General features: G+C 48.9%; 8 protein-coding genes across 8 annotated transcripts; 5 read left to right on the top strand and 3 right to left on the bottom strand.

Moving 5' to 3' along the window:
- Positions 1-527: 527 nt before the first annotated feature.
- Positions 528-3,452, top strand: TRVA0_001S06920 (uncharacterized protein; the record flags this gene model as incomplete). Its single annotated transcript, XM_076681968.1, has 2 exons — positions 528-618; positions 675-3,452. Exon 2 carries the CDS (start codon positions 849-851, stop codon positions 3,450-3,452), a length of 2,604 nt encoding a protein of 867 aa, XP_076543925.1. The 5' UTR covers positions 528-618; positions 675-848.
- A 268-nt stretch (positions 3,453-3,720) lies between these two features.
- Positions 3,721-4,425, top strand: FMP41 (Fmp41p; the record flags this gene model as incomplete). The annotated part of the gene is made up of 1 exon (XM_076681967.1): positions 3,721-4,425. One exon carries the CDS (start codon positions 3,721-3,723, stop codon positions 4,423-4,425), a length of 705 nt encoding a protein of 234 aa, XP_076543924.1.
- Positions 4,426-4,940: 515 nt separating this feature from the next.
- On the bottom strand, positions 4,941-5,927 carry DCD1 (deoxycytidine monophosphate deaminase; the record flags this gene model as incomplete). The annotated part of the gene is made up of 1 exon (XM_076681966.1): positions 4,941-5,927. One exon carries the CDS (start codon positions 5,925-5,927, stop codon positions 4,941-4,943), a length of 987 nt encoding a protein of 328 aa, XP_076543923.1.
- Positions 5,928-10,355: 4,428 nt separating this feature from the next.
- Positions 10,356-11,984, top strand: PSD1 (phosphatidylserine decarboxylase 1; the record flags this gene model as incomplete). The annotated part of the gene is made up of 1 exon (XM_076681965.1): positions 10,356-11,984. One exon carries the CDS (start codon positions 10,356-10,358, stop codon positions 11,982-11,984), a length of 1,629 nt encoding a protein of 542 aa, XP_076543922.1.
- Positions 11,985-12,315: 331 nt separating this feature from the next.
- On the bottom strand, positions 12,316-17,005 carry APC1 (anaphase promoting complex subunit 1; the record flags this gene model as incomplete). Its single annotated transcript, XM_076681964.1, has 3 exons — positions 12,316-12,539; positions 12,587-15,211; positions 15,256-17,005. 3 exons carry the CDS (start codon positions 17,003-17,005, stop codon positions 12,316-12,318), a joined length of 4,599 nt encoding a protein of 1,532 aa, XP_076543921.1.
- Positions 17,006-17,940: 935 nt separating this feature from the next.
- TRVA0_001S06810 (uncharacterized protein) lies at positions 17,941-20,670 on the top strand (the record flags this gene model as incomplete). The annotated part of the gene is made up of 1 exon (XM_076681963.1): positions 17,941-20,670. The coding sequence occupies one exon, from the start codon at positions 17,941-17,943 to the stop codon at positions 20,668-20,670; it is 2,730 nt and encodes a 909-aa protein (XP_076543920.1).
- Positions 20,671-21,129: 459 nt separating this feature from the next.
- APC2 (anaphase promoting complex subunit 2) lies at positions 21,130-23,458 on the top strand (the record flags this gene model as incomplete). The annotated part of the gene is made up of 4 exons (XM_076681962.1): positions 21,130-21,256; positions 21,304-21,378; positions 21,425-21,483; positions 21,530-23,458. The coding sequence occupies 4 exons, from the start codon at positions 21,130-21,132 to the stop codon at positions 23,456-23,458; spliced, it is 2,190 nt and encodes a 729-aa protein (XP_076543919.1).
- A 94-nt stretch (positions 23,459-23,552) lies between these two features.
- TRVA0_001S06766 (uncharacterized protein) lies at positions 23,553-25,073 on the bottom strand (the record flags this gene model as incomplete). The annotated part of the gene is made up of 1 exon (XM_076681961.1): positions 23,553-25,073. The coding sequence occupies one exon, from the start codon at positions 25,071-25,073 to the stop codon at positions 23,553-23,555; it is 1,521 nt and encodes a 506-aa protein (XP_076543918.1).
- Positions 25,074-25,234: the final 161 nt, after the last annotated feature.

The raw sequence follows: 25,234 nt of genomic DNA, 5'->3' as shown, positions 1-25,234 counted from the left end.
ACTGCAATGGGATCTAGCGGGGAAAACTGTCGACCCCGCAGCATTGCGGGCCGATAGCGATGACTTGGGCTCATTCCTGCGCGCGCGCGTGGTGCGGCGGGTGCGGCGGATGCGGCTCTCCTGGGGCTCGGCCCCAGACCCCGTAGTTGGGGGGCTAGCCCCCCATACCCCCCAGTCACTCTGTCTCTATAGGATTCCCTCCGCGAAGCGGTGGCCACGGGGGGTCTGGGGGGCTGGCCCCCCAGGTAAGCTGACCTCCAAGCTGGGGCTCTGCCCCAAACAATATCTCTCTACAAGTTCCCTCCGCGCAGCGGAGCTATGGGGGGTCTGGGGGGCTGGCCCCCCAGGTAAGCCTCACGCCGCGCGGCTCTGGCTGCATTTCACGTGACAAGTCACGTGCCAAGGGACCCTGAGGTTATCTTCTGATATGGGGCAGGTGAACAATAACTCTAAGCTTCTCTTTCCAAATAAGAAGGCCAATCTCAGTTTAGTTTGCTCGTGTATGGACTGGTGACGGTCGAATTATAGTTCTTTTTATCGTAGTCTTGTAGGGAAATCCGCTTTCTGGCAGTTTTGTCAGTTTTACCAGGATATTTGAATGAAAGTGACGGGGTTAGTGTATGTTTGTGGCGACAGGTTTGGACCGTCTCAACTAACTAGTTTTTTTGAAAAAGCTTTTCGAGCTAAACCCTTTGTGATTTCGTCGTTTTTTTTTTTACCTTGAGCTACGATTCCGAATAAAGCAAATCCCCTTTTTCCCCCTATTATTTGATATTTGATATTTTTTGATATCTTGCTACTTTTGATATCTACAACAAAAATATCGTTTGTCTGTATTGCCACCCACAATGACGCTGCTGGATAACGAGTCCTATCTCAAGACGCCGGACATGGAAGCGTCGACATCAACAGTATCCACCACGTCGGGCGAGGACTACGACTTTCTCAGTAATCCGTCCGACTATGACTACGATTCGTCGTCATTGGACGAAATGGAGACCCATTCCGTGCTCTCCACCGACCGGGACGACGAATATGGCCGCATGAGCGAGGTGTTCCCGCCGACCCCGCCCCAGGACCCCCAGGACGATGGTGACAAGGCAACCCCGGAGCCGGCTACCACGGCCCAGGACATATTAGAGAACCCGGACCTGTCCACGGTCTCCCTGTCCAACTCCAACTCGACGCTGCGCATGCCTCTCTATGATTCCAGCCTTATCGCCACTTCGGAGGGGTCCTTATCGCCGTGCTCCCCACGGGTGCTGCTGCGTGGGCTTGCCGGAGGTCGGGGGGCAGCCGCACATGATTCACCCGACGCCGTGGGTGACTTTAAGGCGCAGATCGGTCTCGGGGGCCTGCAGGTGATTGCGTTTGGCGACGAAGAGGTGGTCCCGAGGCTGGTAGAGCACGTTAAGAAAGTGCTGGAGATTGGCGATAAGCAGTGGGCCGCTTATTATGGGCCTACTAATAATGCCCAGGAAGATTTGGAGTTTTACGAGCTGAGTAAAGGCACTATTGAAGCCAACAAGGCTAGTGGTCCACTCAAGATGACCAGCAGTGATGACTATGCCTTGTGTCTGGCGTACTATAACCTAGATCCGCTGGACCATGACCGGATTACTGCCCGTCTTAATGCCATTGACCGATCTATCCCCGTGATTCCCGTGATTCGGACTCGTCCCGGCGAGAAGATGGCCGAACTGCTTAATGACATTCGATTCCACCACACAGCCCCAATTGATTATGACGAGGAATTGAAATCACTCGTGCCTTATACGGCCGATGGGTTTGTCCAGCTCGGGTGGAAAGACTTCCGGCGTATCTTCACGGCTCAGTGGGCCCAGCGGAGGCGGAAGGCGCTCCACAATGCTTCGCACGCAAGAAATGCAGTCTTGGCGGTTATGGCCGGACTGTGGGTACTAGTATTGGCCATCTCTGGCGCCAGTTGGTACTCGAGGTCCCTAACCGCTACTCAATGCCTCTCTTCTGACAGTCCACGCCCGGAACACCACCATCACCACGAAGTTTCGTCCAGTGCTACAATCAGCAGTGTGGGTATTCTTAGCAGCATGGCCGCGGCTACTGCAACCTCAATTGCAGCCACCATCCTTAAAGACACACCCAATTCAGGCAATTCAGGCCTTAGCGTCCCCGAAGCAGGTAACGACATAATCACCCGGGAAAAGGGCCCCGCAGAAGTCGTCCAGAGAGACCCTGCGGAGATAGTAGCAGGCGATGTTCCCGTATTCGTGTCCTCCCCAGCCCCAGACAGTACAATTAGGCGATCCCGATCAAAGAGCTCTGGTAGTAGTACTCTCGAGTATAGCGGCACTGTGGGCAAGTCGCCCAGCTATACAATAAGGAGCACAGATGCCCTGTCGACTGGCGTGCTGCAAAACATGCTTGAACTACTAGACGTTATCATTGAGTCTGTTTCCCACTCTACCTACGCCATGTATATGAACGTGCGAGGGGCGCTTGATCACTACGACGGAGATTATATAGCCCTGCTCAAGCTGACAAGTAAAAGAGCCCAGGACCACTCGCGATCATTCCTTAACGGCCTCTGTGGACAATTTAGCAATGTCGCTGGTGGCCTTTCTGGACAATTTAGCAATATCGGTGGTGGGCTCGAGTCGATTGATGATCGTCTAATGGTCGCCGAGCAGAGGATATACGAAGCACTAGGGCAGGCTGCGAGCGGGACTCGCCAAGTGACTAAAGAAGCATCGGCTAAGCTCTATCAAGCTTGGAATGACTATGAGAATTCTCAGGTTAAGCAGTATGTTGATAGAGTTGAAAGACGAGTGGCGCAGGGGGCTTCAATAGCCCTGAAACAGTTTAAGGCTGCAGCGTCCAATGCTCGACAACACCTTGATTCTGCTCGAACACAGCTTGAGCCGGCCCGAAAACAGTTTGAGGCTGCAGCTTTCAATGCGCGACAACACCTTGACTCTGCCGCCTCCAATGCCCGACAACACCTTGACTCTGCAGCCTCCAATGCCCGCACTACGCTGGAAGATAACAAGGTTTGGGCGCAGGGACGGTTAAAAGAGCTAAACAAACGGGTTACGCTTGCACAAATTATTAGAAGAGTCGACGAAGACACGGCCCTCGTCAAGTCAAGCTTAGAAGGTAGGGCTGTCCAGGCGGTCGCCCGGGCTCGAACCGGTAGAGACAAGCTGGTAGAGTCGTGGCACAACACTCGCATCCAGGCTCGGTCCAACTCACAATCAGCACTGCGTCAATTCAATCGCTTCAAAGACCGGCTAAAGCATGACTACCGAGCTTTGGACAAGTCAGAGCAGGCAATTAGACAAGACTACAACCGGTTCAAGACTTTTGTGCATCGAAGCAACGATCGGTTCCGAGTTATCAAGTGTCGGGCAGCCAAGCAATCGCATCGACTGCGTACCAAGCTACACGGGCGCTTCAACCGCGCTCAATTATAGGATATTTGGCACTAACGAATGGCAATTATGTATTTGAATCTACTACTGTAGGCTAAGCCTTTACGCATGAAGTATATGGTATACGGTTACACCAGGAGTAATGGTATATTGGTACCTTACACCAGTACTGTACAACGTAACGGTATAATGCTTGTATGGGGAATGCCGAGATTCGGGGATCGGGGATCGGGGATCTTGTCTCCGTTAACGGTCTCCGACGACTCCTCTATAAGAGACGACCCTTTGACGAGTCCTTGAGAAACCAAAAATGTCGTATCAATACCTCGAACGAGCGCGAAAGTTTTTGTGCATTGGCCGAAACTATGTCGAGCACATCAAAGAGCTGAACAACGAGGCTCCATCTCGCCCATTCTTCTTCCTCAAGCCGTCCAGTGCTGTTCTCAAGAACGGTGAGGGCCCCATCCTGATCCCCAAGGGCGTGACTGTCCACCACGAGCTCGAGCTGGCCATAATCCTGAACAAGGACCTCAAGAACCTTGACCCGGCCAAGTTCGGCGAGAAGGAGGCCCTGGACGCCATTGAGGGCTACGCCCTGGCTCTTGATCTGACTGCGCGAAACGTCCAGGACGAGGCGAAGAAGAAGGGTCTCCCCTGGTCCATTGGCAAGGGATTCGACACTTTCCTGCCAATTTCGCAGTTCATCCCCAAGGAGCGAATTCCAGACCCACACAATGTCCACCTTGAGCTCAAGGTCAACGGCTCCGTGCGACAGTCTGACAACTCTAACCTCATGGTGTTCCGAATCCCGCAGATTCTGTCCACCATGAGCTCTATCATGACCCTTCAGAAGGGCGATGTGATTCTTACTGGTACTCCAAAGGGCGTGGGTCCATTGGTTCCTGGGGACAAGGTAGAGGGCACTTTGTCCGTCGGCGGTCAGATCATTGAAGAGGCTGGGCTCAACTTTACCTGTGAGCAGAAGCCAGGCCCTTATGAGTATAAGGAGATCTAATTGTCTATCCAGGCTTCCCTGGGGACTCCATGGAGTCAATTGTTGATAGTTCTTAGAGCGGATTATATTATACATTCTGTAGCTAATTTTGTATCCACAAATACCCAAATCTGATTAGATCCAGCGATGGCGAACTATAGCTTGTAACAAACGTAACAACTTGCAACAAGCTACGGAATGGTCAGAACAAACTCGGGGGCTCGATACGCTCTCTACCTAATGTAATTGGGGGGACCAGTCCCCCCAAACCCCCCTGGGGCTCCGCTTCGCGGAGATTGGTTGACGGGGGTTTGGGGGCAGAGCCCCCAGCTACGGGAGCTCGAGGGCTGGCCCTCGAATGCCTTTCTACCTATATTAATTGGGGGGACTGGGGCTCCGCTTCGCGGAGTTATGGGGATCAATTGCTAAAGCGGAGCTACGGGAGCTCGAGGACTGTTACACACCTTTGTTACAGCAACCTTAAAATATGCAGATGGTATATAGTTGTATCAATTGGGGGTCCATGAGTTGGTGGATCACAAAACGACGCCGTTAGTAGGGGGGATGAATTGGCGCAGGATGACGCCACCCGCCTGAAGCACCTTCGCCGAGTGCTCATCCATGCTGTAAGACTGGGAGTAAACCACCTCCTTGATGCCACACTGGGCAATCTTTATAGAGCAAGTAAGGCATGGGCACGTATTACAATAGAGCACTCCATTGGCCGCAATCCGGTCGCGTCCCGCCTCAAGCAGGGCATTTTCCTCAGCATGAAGGCAAAGGCACGTCATGAGCCCTATCCCCGACCCATTGCCCGAATTGCACCGCGGGCACCCGCCTTCATTACAGTTCATCAATCCGCGAGGAGTGCCATTGTACCCTGTCGCAATTACCCGCTTATCACGGACCAGGACACAACCAACCTGGCGCTTCATGCAATTGGATCGAAGCGCGGCGAGGTTGGCCAGATGCATAAAGTACGAGTCCCACGAGGGCCGCAGACGCGTGCTATCGCGCAGATTCAGCTTGTAAAGCGCCAGATAGAGGTCTTTGAGAGTCCTGAAATGGTTCACCAGGATAACCACGGCCCGGTTAGCTACGACAGCCAGCTGGTGCGGCTCCTCGTAAAGCAGAGTGTCCGACTTGTGGACAAACTCCTCGAAGTTGATGACAACTTCATTATCCGACTGGTGCGATTCCACTGCTGCTCGGTATCGCTCATACCGCAGAAGAAGCGGCGCGTCAATGTGGACATGCAGGAAAAAAGGCCGTTTAGCCAGGGCGCTCAGAACCTGCGGATCCCACAGGTTTGTCAGCACAAAGTCTTCCCTCCACCGGACGGTGACGAACTCAATCAACGCCTCAACAGTCTCAAAGACGAGATCGGAGGACGGTTCAGGGGAAAGGGCGTGGCCCAGCTCCTTTGGACGTCGAATCCGTAGCCTTGTGAACCCTTGAAGGGTCAGATACTTAGCTACTTCGCTCTTGCCTGAGCAGATGTTCCCGGATATGCCTATCAACATTTGTGTTGAGATCTGATCTGGAAAGAATTTCAATTTGTTGCCCCGATCCGTTCAACGCGTCGCGACACACGGCTGTGCACCCCACACAACCCTCCACTCGACAAGCTCGATGATAACAGGGATACTTCGCAGTAATGCTGATAGACTGGTGGTACGGAAGCAACTGGGGGGACCAGTCCCCCCAGATCCCCCTGGGGCTCCGCTTCGCGGAGGTATTTGAGGTAGATCTGAACAATTGACCATGCACCACGGGTACTTTAGCGTTATACATGGGTAAAGCCTGAGTCGCTAATACGACGGGTGCCTAGAGAATAATATTGAACATAATTATTTCTGAAAATAATACTCCGAAAACTCTCTGCCAATTGTAATGCTCCAACACGTCACACTACATGAGCAGGTAACATACGTTTGCCATAGCCACTAGTTAGGTGACCCTCATTTCGCAAATGAGGATTAGCCGATATAAAAGTACTGCAATTCTTTCCATTTCTTCCCCCACCCCTTCACTATCAGTTTTTACAAAAAATGGAGAAAGAAGAGGAATCCAAGCAAACCGGATCGACTAATCAGAATAGCGAAAATGAGTTTCCCCGGGTTCAATGGGTCGATCCAAGTGAATTTTTTGATCCCCGAGAGCCCGACCCCCTCCACGACATGCCTGAACACGTCATGCGACGTTATCTAGAGGAAGATGTTGGTAGCGACATGGGTGAATTTGTGCGCCTTTCAGCATGGGCTCTTCGCCAGCATCCAATGATTACATCGAACGTCACTATTGATGTAGAGGAGCTACCGGAGAAGGGTCTTGCAATCGTTGCCCGGATAAAAGACCAATCCCATCCAGAGGACGAGGGGAAGAAAATAGTATTAATGACATATTTCGATGTGCGCCAGTAGAGTCGAGAAGCAGTTCGATGCATTTGCCGCAAGCTTATGTCGGATTACCATATAACATGTTAAGGGAAGTTTTTTATTTAGATTCTATATTTAATTGTGATAACAATTAATTAAGAACAAGACTGGTTGATTAGATTCTAGCCTAAGTAATATCATTTTGCAGTACCCTTAATCATTTCATAAGATAATCTCTCAACGAAGCGGAGCTCCTCAATTACACTAGATAGACAGGGTAATTGAGTTCCCGTAGTTATCCATGACGCATACCATCCTCATTTCAGGAATGATGCATGTCATCCCCATTGCACGAATGATGCATGTCATCCTCATTATGCAGACTAATTTCATTTCACATTGCTGCAGATCATCCTCATTTCACGAATGAGGATTAGCCGACATTTCACGAATGACGCAGACCAGCCTCATTTCAGGAATGACGTAGATCATCCTCATTTTACGAATGAGGATTAGTCAATATAAAAGTACCCCAATTCTTTTTATTTCTCTTCCTCCGCACTTAGCTTTTACAACAATGAAGCAAAACAAGAAAGTCAAGCAATCGCGAGTGAGGGTTAAGAACAGTAAAAATAAAGTGGGTGTACGGAATAATCTGGTCGTTCGAAGCCAGTTTCATTCTCCAGAATTTCAGCTCGTGACCAGCCTATTGCCTGAAGACGTCAGACGACGGTATCTGGAGGAGGCAAATGCTACCAATGACGTTGCTGAAATACTACGCCTGACAGCTTGGGCTTTTAGCCATTATCCAGGATATCCACCGGGTGTCACTCTTGGTGTAGAGGAGATACGAGGACAGGGACTTGCAATCGTTGCCCGCCGAACAGACCATTCCCGCTCAGCAGAGCAGTCCCAACCAGCAGATCAGGCCAATCCAGAGGATGAGTGGGGGCTAAGAGTATCAGCTATATATGATGTGAGCCAGCATGAGGTGCGCCGGCAGACTTGAGAAGCTGTGCGATGCATCAGTATTTTAATTGCGGCAACACTATGTCGCGGTATCACCACATATGGGAAGATTATTGTTTACCATAGATTTTGTTAAGCTTATGTTTAATTGTGATAATTATCAGGAAAAGAACTGTCTGATTGGATGTTGGCCCTATTGATTTTGTAGTAACCATTTCATAAGATAATCTCTCCGCAAAGTGGAGCCTCAGGGGAGTTTGGGGGACTGTGACCCTATAAGCAGAGATATGGTGCGAAATGTAAATGCTCTAAGTGCGGAAGATAGAAATCAATTGCTCGAAAAACATTTGAAATCGCCCAATTGGCCTCCAAATAGAAGGTTTCTATGTTCACTATGGTAGTCAATCTAACCCTTCAATCCTGGAAACGTGAAGTCATACCTGATTTACCAAAAAATTGCACTTTGGGTTCACATTTTCAAGAGATCTTAGCGACGTTACAGTATTAAGAAACACGGGAAAGGGGGGCAAGTTCGATGCGACTTAACATAGACTCCTTGGTCCCGAAACGCGAAGCTACCTACCCCAACAAACTACATAATTGGTAGAGACGATATATAGAGCCTAGTTTAATATTCTATTCCACCGATCGATGGAAAGACGGTAAAATCTCCAAGTGAGAGGTTAGCAAAGGTTTTCCTACCTGCCTGTATTTGACTGCGAGCAATCAATTACCACTACCAGTCAAGAAGGGTCTTCGCTCATGCTATCAGCGGCTTACCAGCTGAAGAAATCGACCCCGTATACCTTTACTGGAAATTTTTATATCATACTAGAAACCCCATGTACTTCGATTAGTCCTCCTTCGCCCTAGGCGACGGACTTTAATCAAGACTATTATTATTCACCGCTGGACGTTAGTTGGATCGAGCTCCCTTAGCTCAATTGTGTAACAAAATTGCTGTTATGAGAACTCCCAACACGCCGCTTACAGCGTAACAGGAGTTCTAGTAACAACGTAGTTACACGGCTGTCTCAAGCACTGGAGAAACGGCGCAGCTGTCTTCAATCACAGTCAACTACAACCTATCCGGTTGAGAAGAGATTGATCATACTCTCCATTTTTCCATGAGTAAATTGATTTGAAACTCTCCAAGGTCAATTGAATCCACACATGCTAAAGATTATTACCGGTATTATTCACCCATGGACGTTAATTGGATCGAGCTCCCTTAGCACAATTGTGTAACAAATTGCTGTTATGGGAACTCCCAACGGGCTGCTTACAGCGTAACAGAAGTTCCAGTAACAACGTGGTTACACGATTATCTTAAGCATTGGAGAAACGGTGCAGCTGCCTTCAATCACAGTCAACTACAACCTATCCGGTTGAGAAGAGATTGATCATACTCTCTATATTTCCATGAGTGAATTGATTTATTTGAAGCTCTCAAAGGTGAAGTCCACACATGCTAAAGATTACTATTATTCACCGATGAACTTTAGTTGGATCGAGCCCCCTTAGCACAATTGTGTAACAAATTGCTGTTATGGGAACTCCCAACGGGCTGCTTACAGAGTAACAGAAGTTCCAGTAACAACGTAGTTACACGATTATCTTAAGCATTGGAGAAACGGTGCAGCTGCCTTCAATCACAGTCAACTACAACCTATCCGGTTGAGAAGAGATTGATCATACTCTCTATATTTCCATGAGTGAATTGATTTATTTGAAGCTCTCAAAGGTGAAGTCCACACATGCTAAAGATTACTATTATTCACCGATGAACTTTAGTTGGATCGAGCCCCCTTAGCACAATTGTGTAACAAATTGCTGTTATGGGAACTCCCAACGGGCTGCTTACAGAGTAACAGAAGTTCCAGTAACAACGTAGTTACACGATTATCTTAAGCATTGGAGAAACGGTGCAGCTGCCTTCAATCACAGTCAACTACAACCTATCCGGATGAGAAGAGATTGATCATACTCTCCATTTTTCCACGAGTCAATTGACTTATTTGAAGCTCTCCAGGATCAATTGAAGTCCACACATGCTAAAGAGCTTGTTGCAGCCAGCATATGAAAGAAGCGGTACCTCCCTAAATTCTTTGTACCATTTCGGGTTATAAGAAATCACCCATAAGCTATAGATATAACCTATTTTAGGTAGCCCCTAACACAGCCTTGGTCTTTCAATTCACCCCTCGAGCCACATAGAGCTTAACCTACCAATTGACCGTAACGCTCTGTCTAAGACCGGCCATTGTTGGCCCAACTGAACATGATCCAACAAGCCCTCCGTGCAGCGGAGACCCCAGGGGGTCTGGGGGACTGGTCCCCCAGCTCTTTGTAGCCCGAACTCCTTTGCTCCTGTCATATAACCCTTGCGGCCCCCCCTCTTCTTGGATCTGCAGGGTCCCCGGGGCCGCGCATTGGTGGAGGGAGAATAAAGGGGTGCGCCAGCGAACATAACCGTCTGAGATCACCAAAACAGCGACCCGTGAAAAATATATACCCCCTGTAAGTACCACAAAGAGATCGCAAATGCCAGCACCTCCGTATCTCCTGAGGTCAGTCCGCCAGGCGACGCCGATAGCACGAGGCATGTACCAATCGCGGGCGATAGCCACGAGCGCTAGCGGGGCGCGACGGGGCAACCAGCAGCAGCAGCGGTACCCGTTCCCGGCGATTCCCCGGCCCCAGCGTAACCCGTTCTACTACGTTAACCCGGTACCAACCATTAAGCGAGGGTTGAGCTCGCTTCCGCGCCCGTCGGCACGACCCATATCGTTTGTGGCGCGGAGGACGACGGCGGGTATTAAGCGGCTTCCGTACCGGACCGTGTCCCAGGCCATCCGGGGCCTACGGTTCCAGTCAAGCAACACCAAGTCGCGCAATGCTCGCCAACAGCGAAGGTTTTTTCGATGGTGGACGGTTCCGGCTGTCACGGTGGCCCTTTGGGCCATTCTGAGGAAGAAGCGGCAGCAGGAACAGGACGCAGAGGAGGCCGCAGAGCACCATCATAAGCCAGCCAAGCCGTGGCAGGTCGCTGCGTACTCAACGCTACCACTGAAGGCCATGTCGCGGCTATGGGGCAAGTTCAACGACATTACGCTTCCTACGTGGATGCGAGAGCCCGGATTTAAGCTGTATTCGTATGTTTTTGGCGTCAATTTGGACGAAGTCGCCCAGCAGGACCTGCGACAGTATGCCAACCTGGGCGAGTTCTTCTACCGGGAATTGAAACCGGGAGTGCGACCCATTGACGAACAGGCTCCGTTAGTGTCTCCAGCGGACGGTAAGGTCCTCCATTTGGGGGTCATTTGCGACCATAAGGTCGAACAGGTAAAAGGCGTCACGTACTCTCTGGATGCTCTGTTAGGTCCCTCTCCACACACGACTGCACCCCATCACGTAGTGGACTTTGAGCACCACGATGTGGATGAAGAAGTCGTTGAGCGACACAAGAATTTCGCCGTTATGAACGGCATTTCGTATACCCTGGACGACCTGATTGGTAGCGAAGAGGCGGAGAGCCAATATGAGGACCGTGGCGATGCTTCGCGAGACTCGTTTAACCCTTCGACCAAGAAAATCGCCAAAGTATCCCAGGACGTACTTCACCCAGACTTTACTCCTGATAGCGAGAAGGAACTGTACTTTGCTGTAATTTACCTGGCCCCGGGAGACTACCACCGATTCCACTCGCCGACTAACTGGGTCACTGAGCTGCGACGACACTTTGCTGGAGAACTCTATAGCGTAGCCCCGTACTTCCAGAGGCGATTGCACGGCCTGTTCTGCCTCAATGAGCGGGTAGCTTTGCTGGGACGGTGGAAGTATGGATTCTTTTCCATGACGCCGGTGGGGGCTACCAACGTTGGGTCGATCAAGATCCACTTCGACAAGTACCTTCAGACTAACACGGTATATGAGAACGCGGCTTACGCCTCCCAGAGCACTGAATCTATCACTTCGGCCGCATCCAGTGAGTCTACTGACTCGGGGCGGCCCAAGCGCGTCACCAAGACAAGCTGCTATGAGGCGACATATAAGAAAGCCAGCAGGCTGCTAGGCGGGTATCCACTAACCAAGGGCGAGCAAATGGGCGGGTTCAACCTGGGAAGCACGGTTGTTCTTGTGTTTGAGGCGCCAAAGACCTTCAACTTCACCGTCAAGGCCGGCGACATTGTTAGAGTAGGCCAGGCCATGGGTGAGCTCAAACAGAACTAACCAATTCCATCCTTTTTCACCATGTTCAACATTGTTAGAGTTGGCTAGGCCGTGGGCAAACTCCAGCAGAACTAACAAAAATATCCTTCTCATCATATTCAAGTTTCAACAACTTTTGTTTGCATTTTTCGGCAACCACCGCCAAACGCATTATCTATGCTTATATAGCAGAAAAAAATAGTTACATTGTATTTTCCTCTGTGCGTTATTCGTGCAATTGATTTTCTAAACTTCCTCAGCTGCCCCGCTATTCGTGCAATTGATTTTCTAAACTTCCTCAGCTGCCCCGCTATTCGTGCAATTGATTTTCTAAACTTCCTCAGCTGCCCCGCTATTCGTGCAATTGATTCCTAAACTTCCACAGAAGTACTTTCAGTCGGTCGATGAAATCTCTGGACAAATATTTCAGCTCCCCATTAGGGTCAAAGAAATCTGCAAATGCAAAAAGCAGCTTTAGACTCCACAATTCATCCATCGATCGAGGGCGGGACGCAATATCCTCAAGCGTGATCTTAACATCGAGAATCGTGCTCTCAAACCCAATTTCAGACGTATCTAAATCGTTAGTAAAAAAGCCTCCACAAAAAATAAAATGAACTTACCATTGGTAGAGAAAATCACATCCTGTTCTAGCTCATCCAGGTTCTCAAATACTGAAAGGGTCGTAAACGGATGCTTCTCCTTCCTCTTATTTGTCAAGGTGAGAGACTTGAGCATAAGCTCAAACGCCGACTTTTCAGAGTCTATTGGCTTCCTCTTCTTCACATACAACGTTCGATCGCGCAAGAACGACGTCGCTGACTTGCCACGCTTTTCAACATTGAGGAATACCGTGTGATATTCATCTCCAAGAGTCGCTATGGAGACAATATCGTGTATGTCGGGCAAGAGGCATGGCGCAGTAAACACTTGGCTGCCATTTCTCCGTGTTGTCACTTCAAGGTCAAGCTTGATCGGTGCCAAGCTATCAACATCCCGCACTACAAGGCATCGTGGCTCTGCCGCAAGGACCCACAGATGCCGCAACACCTGAAGACAGCTTCCATGGTCTTTTGGCACCGCGGCGAAAATTGGGTAAAAAGCAATCACTAAGAACGCAATAGCCAGCGGAGAATTCCCCAGGGCGTACTGACCTCCGCCAAGGAACAGAAGGCCCATGGCAAGCTCATTGCCCATGAAGCTCCCGTAGGACGCCTCTTTCTTTGTACGGGAGTAGACGATTCGCAATCGCCTAAACACATCAAGGTCTCCAGTTCCAACCATCACTACAGAAACCGCCAGTGAAAGCACAGTTTGGCAATTTGTGATGCACTTTTTAGCAACACGCTGGTCAAACACAAGTGCGGTCTTATCTGACAGCTTCATGAAATGGTCAAGATAGTACAATAGTGTCCTCTTCACTTTCTCATTCCCTGTAGACACGTATCTCAGCCCCATTGCCATGCATGCGCCAGTAATAACATTAAAGAAGCCCATAGTGTCACTGTTGAGAGTGAGTGTCGTCTTTACCGAAAACTTTTTGGACAAAACAGTTGGCACAGCTGACTCTACCCACTCGACTGAGTCGCCAATGTCATTCCACATAATCAAATGCTTCGCCAGGGTACGAAGCAGTAGGAAATCCGGGCGAATATAGTCGAGCAATTGCTCAGTATTAGGAAGATCGATCTTCTTGACAACTGCCTCGTTGTGGGTTCCAATAAACAAGAACATCAGCGCCATCAAGGCACCAGGTACAGACTTGTCTAGCACATACGATGTCTGCACATCGCGCGTCGTCACTGCAATTTCAAGCAGCCTTTCCACGACGTGGATATCATTCAATCCCTTCAAGTCCATTCCTTTATTCAGGTTTATGAGCCCCAGTGCTATGCCTGCCGCAAGTCGATATCCTTCATTCTTGTTGCCTTCGCTTTCTTTATGGTGTCGGAGGTCAATTTCTGACAAAAGCACCTCAGTCATACGACGGTGCTGGGTATTGCAGTATAAAAGCGCCACTCCAATGAGTCCTGCCGTTTGAGTAAGCATTGACACATTCAGATCGTTTGATCCAAGCGGCAGAAGCGCTGCAACGTGTACCGACAATACCTTTGTCAGCTGCGTGTTCATTGTACCCAGTTGGCTCGCTGCCATTCCTATTAGCAGCGCAATGCTAGTTTCGGTATGCTTCGGCCCGAGATAGTTGTAAATATGCCATTCTTCAAGATACTTCAAATGGCCATTGAGACCCAATCCGAGGAGAAACCCAGCATGTGAGGCAGTCAGCCTCTCAGGCTTGTTAAACACTATCCAGCTGCCAGTAATCTCTTTCGCATCCTTAGAGATACTCAGCCCTGCACAGACACCATTATGGAAATTGCCCCATCGCACATTCTCTTCGCTCAAATAAGCCTTCTGATAGGTCATGGTCGTATTATTCGGCTTTAGGACGACACTCAAATTAAGCTTAGGAATGGCATATTTTTCTGTCACAAGCGGCTTCCTCGCGCCGTAGAACAATGCAGCTCGGCCGACAGGAATAGAAAGGGTTCTAAACAGAGCAGCCTTATATACATCCTGTTGCTCGGTCATGATCTCACTCTCGCTCCATTCTGGCAACTCTTCAAACATGGCGGACTGAACTCTAGATGCCTGGAGGAGCTTCGACACTTCATAAAACCTTCTGTCTTCGGAGAAAATCAAGCGCGATATAGCTATCCGGTCGGCTTCAGACTGCCCATCCCATGTATTGGCGTTATCGTTTTCTGTCATCCCCTGAATAATTGATCGCATCTCTTTAGGCGTATCCTTCCCATCAGTATTGCCAGCCACCTGATTAACGAACGGAGCTTCTTTGCCCCAGAGATACTTGAGATCTGTACGACACAGCAAGTCTGCAGCCTTTTCGTCTCCCTCAAATCGGTCATCGAATATATTCAGCCGTTCGAGCGCTTCAAGTATGGGTATCCTGACTCCTTCTGGTAGACTATTGAGATCGAACCGGGTGAGGTTGTATGACCGAAGAATCTCGGCAATCGCCTCCAGATTAGATGGCTCCGTAATAATCGTTTCCAGAATGGAGGACACTGCATGTATGCGATTCAAAATGGTGATTTCATAGCTCGAGTCAATATTAAGAAGTTCCGATACAGTAATAAATGGAACGATGGGGGGCTGGAAAAAGCTCAATAGCGATTTGAAAACGCTAGGTGGTTCAGCAAGTAGCTGATCGCATGAAATATAAACACCTGCTAGTGTTAGTAAACCCGCAAAAAGTGAAGTTGGAACTTACCATCAACAGCCTTAATTTCCGGACACTCGTAGTAGGTCGGCCATTCGGGGGACCAGTTAGCACTCACAACAATGAAGCGAAGTAGAGAACCGAGGTTTACTACATGTGATTCGCAAATCAAATTAAGCTTGAGCTCCTCTCTCAGCAAATGAAGGGCAAGTATCATAAACTGCTGCGCCTGGTGGAATTCAAAGTCTTGGGTATCTGGGCTCAAAGCTATCTCTCTTGAAATTACCAGAGCATCAGCGTAGAATTTTTGGCTTGGCTTTTTGTGTGTCATCTGAAGCAGTTGCTCGAAAGTAGGAGGGTCCGTCTTTTCCTCCTGGTCTTTCTCATTGTAAATAAAATCATCTGTCACATCAAGCAGAACATGGAATAAGCATGCCACGAATGCATTCCACTCATTGCCCTCCCATTGCTTCGAATAGGCGACAACCCATAAGAACTTGATGTACTCGATATAAGAGCTATCGAGGACGGTATTCAGAGAATTGAGGCACATGGTCACAAGCTCATGGGTAGGTGACAGCAAAAGATCAAACTGCTTCACCCCAGCCTCTGTTTCCAATTGGATCATTTGACCATGGCTGAAAATGAGCTCCTTGACCATCCCCCAGTCATTAGGAAAGGTCAGATATTGTGACCTAATGTTAGTAAACAAGCTTACAATGCTAAGCCGTGAGTCAGGAGAGAGTAGTAGTAGCATTCCAACGGGTTTCGAGCTCTCATAGCCCAGTGGTAAGATATCCAATGCCGGGAAAGTCGTTTTGTCCTCCAAGCTCGGTACTTCTACTGGGCCATTTGACTTTGACAGATAGAAGACTGTCACGGACTTTTCCACCTTGTTCAGCACCAGGATCGCCTCCTGCTGCTGGTTGCTCAGGGTTACAACTTTGAGGCTATCGTATTTGGCGTTCATCTGCTCAGTAGTAACCTTCGTAAGGATGATATCTTTGCGCATATTCGTCATGTCATAAGAGAACTGCTGCGGCTCGTAGACGCCGCCGTCCAGTATTGAATCTGTCACTCCCATACGGTCCAGTGCACTGGCATTGTCAAGTTTATTACCCATTATCATCTGGTCTAACAAGGACAGTTCACCACTGGAGCCCTCACGCTTAGGGAGTAGCGATGATGATCGTCTTCGAGAAGAACTCCTTCTACGGAAATTGCTCGGGCGAGTACTAGATCGCGATAGATACCGGACATGGTAAATATTAACCTGAAGATCCCAGCTATTAAACGTCAGACATATGGACGAATCGTGTTCAAATCCAAACGACAAAAGCTCTTCACCAGGTGAAATAGCCGAAGTCGACGATGATACTACCGCCCCGAGCTCCATGATTGGGTCTATCAGCGTGAAGAACCGAGGGCCGCTCTCATGAGACGCTAGTTCCCTTTCTAACACAAGACCCTTTTCACATCGAAGTACTCTCTTGAGCTTAAATGGGATGGAAACAATGTACGACGGACCATTATCGAAGTATACATAGGCCTGATCCGTCAAGAAAACCACAGCAGCCACCTGGTTGGGATAGTCGACAAATCGCGTGAGCTTAGCCGTCACAATGACTTCATCCTGATAGGAGAACTTCCTCAGAACTACGCCTCCGCGGAACCAGTGGGCAGTGTTGTTAGCAACGATCAGGTGTTCGCCTCGGAGCGGTACTTCGCAGCCATTCAAATCAATATACGGCTTAAAGGGCTCTGTGTCTAATTCAACTATAGGCGCTTTGAATTCGCCCATACTCGAATAAACGGCTCAAGTTACTGGTTTGGCTCGGTACAATGTACGACGGTCGCCGGGAATCTAAAGATCAACCTCCGCGTCTCGCGCAACACAGCATCAATTAGGTATGAAGAAATTTCAAAGATCAACAGCGAGTCATGTATTTCTATGTATATATAAGTTATACTATCAATGCAGTGATATCCACTTATGTATTCGTTATGGTTGGGCACTTTTCGTGTAGCTCCATAACCTGACCCGTTTGAGTGGAGTGCGGCTCGTGCGGCTCGTGCGGCACCGCAGTAACAATTAAATTTTTTAACTTTCAACTTAATGCTTGCAGGTTGTTTATTTAAACGATGTCCCCAAGCACTGTTGTCTTTTCCTTCTTCCAACAACTTGTTTCTGCTCCTCAATTGATCTTCAGTTACTGGTTGTGTGTTCGCTACTTTTGAGATTCATAACTCGCTTTGCAATTATGAAGGCAGTCGTTATTGAGCACATTGCTAAGTGCCTTCTTCTGTTTCCAGCGTTGCTGGATTTTGTCTTGGCAGAAAACCAGACTCCCGAGACTTTGCTTCAGAAATTGGAGCAGCAATGCGTATGTTTACACATTCTACAGCACTATATCAAGGGTCAATTTTTGCTAACAATTGAGGAATAGGCAAATTCTCGATACAAGGAATGCCATGCGATCGGTCAGTCCGAAATAGCTAAGTGCAATGGCGATAAGGAATGTCAATGCCGGCAGCTTTACGGCATCAAGGACGTCTGTACGAAGAGCTGCGAGGAAAGAGAGGTAAGCAATTCGGTTATGTGTGCTGCAATGTTTATTTACTAACTGTTTACTTTCTAAGGTTGATTCCAACTCTATTGATCAAGAGGTTGCCGAGGCATGTGGCGTTTATGTTGATCAAGTCAACCTTATTGGCCTTCGTCACTTCTGGAAGTTCATGGGCTTCCGTGATGATTACGACGAAGAAAATGATTACGAGGATGATGAAGAGGAGTGTGATGACCGCCCATCGACACCTTATCATCATGATGATGATAATGATGACCGCCCAGCGAGAGCTTATCCTGACGATGATGACTATGATGATGGCGAAAATGATATCTATCATGATGACTACGATGAGGACAGCTGCTCCGGTGATGGAAGCCACTACTCTGAATACGGCAACGAAGATGAAGAGGATTATGGAACTGATTGCGACAATGGTGACGATAATGATGATGGTAGGGGTTGGATGTTCCGTCACGATGACGACTACGACCCTGATGTTGTCCTTGTTGCACAGGATCCAGTGAAGAATGAAAACATTGATGACTTTAACAAATGGAAAGAGGGCTTCCAAGATGAAGGGCAAGATGATGAGGAAGAGAATGATGATGAAGACGAAGAAGAAGATCTTGAAGAGGATGATGGCGAAGAAGAGGACTGCTGCGAGCACGACTTTGTGTCTGCACAGCTGACGAAGCCAAGCTTCCATCGAGGGCTCAAATCCCAAGAGGACAAGCCAAGGGACGAAGTTACTAAGGTCAAAAAGCTTCGCAAGCTTAAGAGCGAAGGCCAAAATTCCGCCGAAATTCCCCAGCCATCGAATGCTCCTCTCGAGAAGCGAAGCTCTCATCAGGTCGAGGCCAATGCTTTTCCCAAGCTACGTATGCCGTGGAGTCGGAAGGCCCAGGCTGATGAGGTGAAGAAACCAGCGCCTGGTAGAAATAACCCAAACCAGGGTAAGTACTTCAAGGGCAAGGACAAGAATCTCTTTAAGGAGAAATTTGGCTGGGGCCATAGCGATGAGCCTGAGGAGGAGGACGAAGAGGAAGAAGTAGAAGAAGAAGAGGAAGAAGAGGAAGAAGCAGAAGTAGAGGAAGAGGAAGAGGAAGAGGAAGAAGAAAAAGAAGAAGAAGAAGAAGATATGGAGGAAGAGGAGGAAGACGACTACGATGATCATCATCACCATCACGACCAGGGGTCAAGCCATGACGATGATACTGGGCACCACCATCATCATCAACCACCTCCTGAGCCAGCTCCTGTGCCGCCACCTCCTCCTCCTGCCCCTGAGCCCGAGCCCGAGCCCGAACCCGAACCTGAACCCGAACCCGAACCTGAGCCTGAACCTGAACCTGAGCCTGAACCCGAACCTGAGCCTGAGCCTGAGCCTGAGCCGACATACCCGCACCCTCGCCCCCACCATCCACATCATCCGTCACACCCATCTCATCCACATGATCCTCACTATCCATCTCATCCGCACCATCCACACCATCCATCTCATGATGACTATTACGGTGATGAGGACGGATACCATGACGATGTGAATGGCAATTACGGTGATGAAATAGATCATGGTGGAGACGAGTTGACATTCAACTTTAAACCCGGTGGAGATGATGGAAACGATAGTCACGGGCCTTTCCCTGGCTTCAAGCATGTTGGTGATGATGATGATGAAGACAACCATGGCCACTTCCCTGGCTACAAGCACGGTGGAGATGAAGAAGACCGTCACGGTCGCATCCCTGACTTCAAGCACGGAGGAGATGATGGCGATCATGGACACTTCCCCGGATTTAAGCATGGATACGATGAAGAAGAAGAAGAGGAGGATGACTATGAGGAAATTGAGGACGATTATGAAGAAGAGGAAGAGGAAGAAATAGAAGAGGAGGAGGAGGAGGAGGAAGAAGAAGAAGAGGAAGAGGAAGAGGAAAAGGAGTGGCCAACTACTACTGAGTGTGAAGATGAGCCAGTGACCACTTACCCAGTCCATACTCGTCCGCGGCCACACCATCCAACTCATCATCCGGCTCATTCGCACCATTCTCACCACCATCCTCGGCCTACTCCATTGCCTTTGCCAATCCCGAATCCTCCACCACCTGTTCCAACCCCTCTTCCTGAGCCTGAGCCAACCCACCCACATCACCACCACGATGATGATGAGCAAGAGGATGAGAACAATGATCATCATCATCATCACCATCATCATGACGATGAATCTTCAGGTCATCATCACCACCATCACGATTCCGAAGGCGATGACTCCTCAGGTCATCATCGCCAACATCATGATTCCGATGATTCTTCACACCATCATCATCATCACCACCATCACGATTCCGAAGATGATGACTCTTCAGACCATCATCACCATCACCATTATCACCACGATGAAGGCGACTCTGGTTACGGCCCTGACCACAATGAGGATGACGGTTTAAATGACGGTTCAAGCGGCGGCTCCAGTCGCCATCACCATCACCACAGCCACCATGATAGCAGCGAAGATCCCATCGTTGATGACCCTGCTCTCCCAGATGACGATTCTGGAGAAGACAGTCTTCATCGTGACGATGATATAAATGCTCCTGAAGCTCCTGTATCTCCTGGAATTCCTGAAGCTCCGGAAGACGTGAATGATACGCCGTCCCCGCGCCACGGCCATGATCCGACAGTTCGATTCCACAATCAGACCAAAACGGGGAGGCTCAACTACCAGGGTAAGCATGTTAGCATTGGTCATAAGATGGCCAACGCCAGTTCTTTTGCTATGAAGAACTCTACTGAACGTGCTGCGGTGGACGCTTCCTCGGCTGATACTGTCAAGTCCATTTCTTGTGCCATTGTGCTTGCTGTTGCTACGCTAATTGCTTATAATGCGCTATCCTAAATAATCTGCTATTATTCATTAAACTAGAAAAGATTATTAAAAAATATATTAATTATATTGTAAGGAATACAGTTACAGGTTCGAAGTTATATCTCCCCAAATGTAAGGAATGCCCAGTTGAAGACGAGGCTGTAACGAATACCTAGTTGGACTCCGTCGCTGTTTCTCAACGCCGCTTGCAAGGCTGTAACAAGACTCAGTAGCATGTTTTCATATATGGCTCCAACCGCCCCACAAAGGTCTAGCCGGCAACAGAAATTTATCATCCTCCCTTGAATAATAATACACAGGAGTCAATACATGTGCTAGTATGCTTTTATTTGCAATTAATTAGTTGATATACGGCCAGATTAATTTTCTAGGCGAACTGCAGTGTTCGGTGATTCCATCTTTCGTGATGTTTATCGCGCGCAGATGAACGACACTCCTCTTCAACGGTCCGCACCCCAAGGCCCGACGATGACCCTTTCAGCGGCCGAATTCGACTCCGTCTTTGACAGGAACCATTTCCAATTCCACGAGGATAAGCGAGACAGAAAATGGAGTAAAATCGCTGAATGGCTGCGACCCAAAACCCCGCTGCAAAGTATGTAATAGACCAAGTTCACATCAGATTTCTAACCGCCTTGCTAGAACCGAGCACAGATATACGAAGAACACTCAGTAGTTTAAAACTCTCTGAATCCGAGTTCATTAGTCGCTATGAATGTACGTTGCTCTACCAGATGGTGGAGAAAAGAGCTAACATGTAAAGACATCATCACGTCGCATTTTGTTTCCGAAGTTCAGCCAAAGGTTATCAATGAACTTAAGGTCGGTATTGATTTTTACTACAAGGATAACCGCTAACCATGGGTAGTCGGGTTCGAGTGAATGGTCCCTGGAGGCATTGGCTGAGCACCTTAAAGAGCTCCTGGACTGCTATCTACATCCATTGCAATATGTGAACCTGTCGGGCGCGAGGGGCGAGATAGTGCGCATATTCAATGCCCTGGTGAAGTCCAGTGTGGCGTTCAATCAGCTTACTGACCACATTCGGCGCTTCATTGCGGCCTGTCGCTCCAAAGGATTGCAGGAGAAGCTAACCTGGGTGCTGAGAGAGCTGCAACGCGTAGGCCTGAAAGACGAAATCAGAAAGAGTCTGCCAGAAATTATCTCCGTTGACATACAGGATTACGTTAACAGCCGATATGCCGAAGTGTGGGATGATTCTGTGTTGATTAGTCTCAACGCATGGGTGAGCGGGACCCTGCTGCTAGATATCCGTTCGCTATTTGATATAGACCAGGAGGACAGCGAGTTTTCAACGTTCCTTACCGACCGGTTAAGAGGTACGCTATTCCAATTAGGTACCTCTGCCTTGGTGAATCTGAGAACGAAGGAGTTATTTGACATTGTTGTTCGCTATGGTTCAAATACCCGCCCGGCACTGGAAGATCTCAAAGCGTGCATGAAGTCATCAGCCCAGCGAGCGAACCTGGTATCGGTTTTCCAGGCTGCATGTGCCCGGCGTCTTCTCCAAGGCGGCGCTGATACGGCCGACATTGTGTCTGTATACATTTCGACAATTAAGGCATTCAACGTTTTAGAGCCAAGAGGCGTGCTACTAGAAAAGGTTTCGGGACCTATTAGACGCTATTTGAAAGAGAGGCCCGATACCATTAACGTCATCGTGTCAGGGCTGCTTGGTGAAGGAAAGGCCGACGACGGGCCGCTTATTAGCCTGCACCAAGACCTAAAACATACATCTGCGCTTAAGGAAGAAAATCTCAATGATCTCGCAGATCCTGAATGGAATCCTGATCCTGTTGATGCTCCGCCAGACTTCATGAGAGGAAAGAATGATACTGTGGATCTATTAGTCACCCTGTTCGAAAATAAGGATGTGTTCGTCAAAGAATTTGATATCCTATTCGCGGACAGGCTGCTGCAGGAAACACATGAAGTCGACGACATTATGTATCTCGTGGAGCTGTTGAAATTGAGGTTTGGAGAGCGGGAGCTCCAGAACTTGGACGTTATGATTCGTGATATTGTCCAGAGCAGGCGAACTGATGCGGCCGTACACTCGTCGGTTGCCAAGCGCAAGCTGTTTAAATTCATACATGCTAAGATTCTATCCCGTCTATATTGGCCGACAGTTACTGAGCGCACATTGAAGCTACCCCATTTGATTATGGAACAGCTGGATGTCTATGGAACCGCGTACAGCAAGAAAAACAATAACGACCGCAAGCTGAAATGGATTGCCAACGCCGGCTCTGTTTCTCTTGATATTGAAATGGAAGACCGGACGCTCACTTTTAAAGTCAGCCCAGAGCATGCCGCGGTAATAGCATCGTTCCAAGATGGAAAGCAAACGCTTGAAGCAGTGGCGGAGAACGTTGGGCTATCAGAATCCCATGTTAAACAGCTCGTCCAGTTCTGGGTCTCCAAAGGCGTTATACGGCAGGATCCCTCTGACCCGACGCGGTATACTCCTATCGAGCTCCAAGACGAGGCGGCTAAGACTGCAGTTTTGGATGAGGATATTTTAGTCGGATCAGGAATCCAGAGTGCCGAGGAGCGAAACAAGGAAGAGATGAAGGTTTACTGGACATACATTGTGGGCATGCTTACGAACCTTGGTGCTCTGCCTGTGGACCGGATTCACTCCTTCTTGAAAATGTTTGCACCAAGTGAAACGCCATATGGCAAGTCCCCCGAGGAGCTGGAGCAGTTCCTCAATTCCATGGTTGATGAGGAGAAATTGGAATTGAACGGGACCAACTACAAGCTAGCCAACTAATTTGTTTAGTAAGCTTGCAGTGAACTATTTATCTATCATCTATTTTACATAATGGTGAGGTCGTTAATATCATGAAGAAGAACTTATGCAATGTCTATAGGTCGCTCCATCCTGACAATGGATACTGCTTTTCTCGGAGAGTTTTAGCTTTTTGATGATCAACACCCCAGTATCTCACTGTCGAATCGTCTGCAATGGAAATTAGTCTGCCCGATGCAGAGTGAGCGGCCACGCCAGTCACTGGCGCCTTATGTCCATGCTTAAGGAGCACAATATCCTTTGGATCGTATTCTTTGACCCCGCTAAGGTGCATATTGTGCGATGGCTTGGAGAATACTACAACCGAGTTGTCGATGCCGCCGCCGCAGGCAATGTAAGACCCCGAATTATACGCCCCAGAATTGAGAACTGTCAGTCGTGGATAGAAGCTGTTAATCTGGACATCAGGACTGTACAAGTCGTCCAGGTACCCTGCAGTCGGGCGAGATGGAGAAAATGAATAAATATGGTTATCGCGACTGAGGCACCACAGTTTATGGTCCTCCCAGTCAAATGCAAGGGAGACTGTGCCAAATCTCCGCGGTTGGTGCTTTGGCGCGGGAGTCTCCGCTGTTAAAGCACAATGTGCCCTCGTTTTACGGATGTCCCACAGTCTAACTAGAGTATTTGACGCACTAGCAGTGGCAATCATATTCTCGCTGACCCACACCAGCGAGGTCACGCTGTTATCGTACCCTCCTTTGTTGCTCTGTTTCTTCTGTGATCGATCAAAAGGAATAGCGTGAGCATTATTCCATGCCATACGATCTTCGCGCTCCGACAGCCTCCAGTCAAACATCTTAATGCTGCCATCTTTGCTAGACAGAGCGACTAACCGCTCATTATTCGGGTGGAATTTGGCCTGTTTGAAAGGCTGGGCTGCCTGTCTTTCAGCAATTGCATTCTGGCTCACCAGGTCACACACCTTGGCCCTACCATCGCCTGAAGTTGTCGCGAATAGCCGGTCCGAGCAAGAGAGGTCAATGTCTAGCACTGCGTCGGTGTGAACGTACCTGGTCAGGTAGTGTGGTCTGCTACGTCTCTCAACGCCTGGGTCAGTGAATCCTGATATACAGACATGTCCTCCCTGCATGCCTGTCACCATTTTGTTGCTATTATGGAAGGCGGCAACGCTGAATGGCTGCAGAGACTCTGGTGGTACATTTGCCTCGGGTGCCAGCTGGGACAGGTAGTCTACGTCCCCATCGCCCGAACAGAACGCACGAGATTCCTTGTAGTAGTTTTTCCAGTATTTGTAGGCGAACGGATCGTAAGCACCGGGCATTTGGGGACCCAGCTTCTGCTTTAGCAGGGCTACCGTCAGCGACTTCGCGAACACAGCATTAAGATTTTTGACCACTGAAGGTTTTCCAACCTTACCGGGGGATTGTAGGGGCGAGCTAGCCAGACTTGGTTCGTTCTTCTTGTGTCTTTTACGCGACGGAGACGACTCGGGGGTCAACGGCTGTCTATTGAGCTCTTGGTCCGTAATGTCGCCGAACGCCTCCCGCTTCAATGCTCGTGCTTCCTCGTGAAGCGACGCATGAGACGGCGACGACATAATACCGTCCATCATTTTTTTTAATAAAGGGTACTTGTAAGCTCAATGGAGTGAGCTCCGCAGTTGTCGGGGAAGTTCGCGTGGAGAGAAATTTGAAGTCATTAGGTTTCGTGATGGTAATGGTGGCGGGTGGTCTCAAAACTACGCCGGTGGAACGCGTAAATTGGTTTCGACGC

The sequence above is a fragment of the Trichomonascus vanleenenianus genome, assembly GCF_965637985.1.
Source record: "Trichomonascus vanleenenianus strain CLIB 3782 genome assembly, contig: TRVA0_001S, whole genome shotgun sequence".
Classification (NCBI taxonomy): domain Eukaryota; kingdom Fungi; phylum Ascomycota; class Dipodascomycetes; order Dipodascales; family Trichomonascaceae; genus Blastobotrys; species Blastobotrys vanleenenianus.
Note: the sequence above shows the minus strand (reverse complement) of the source record. Positions and strands in the feature narration are given on the sequence as shown.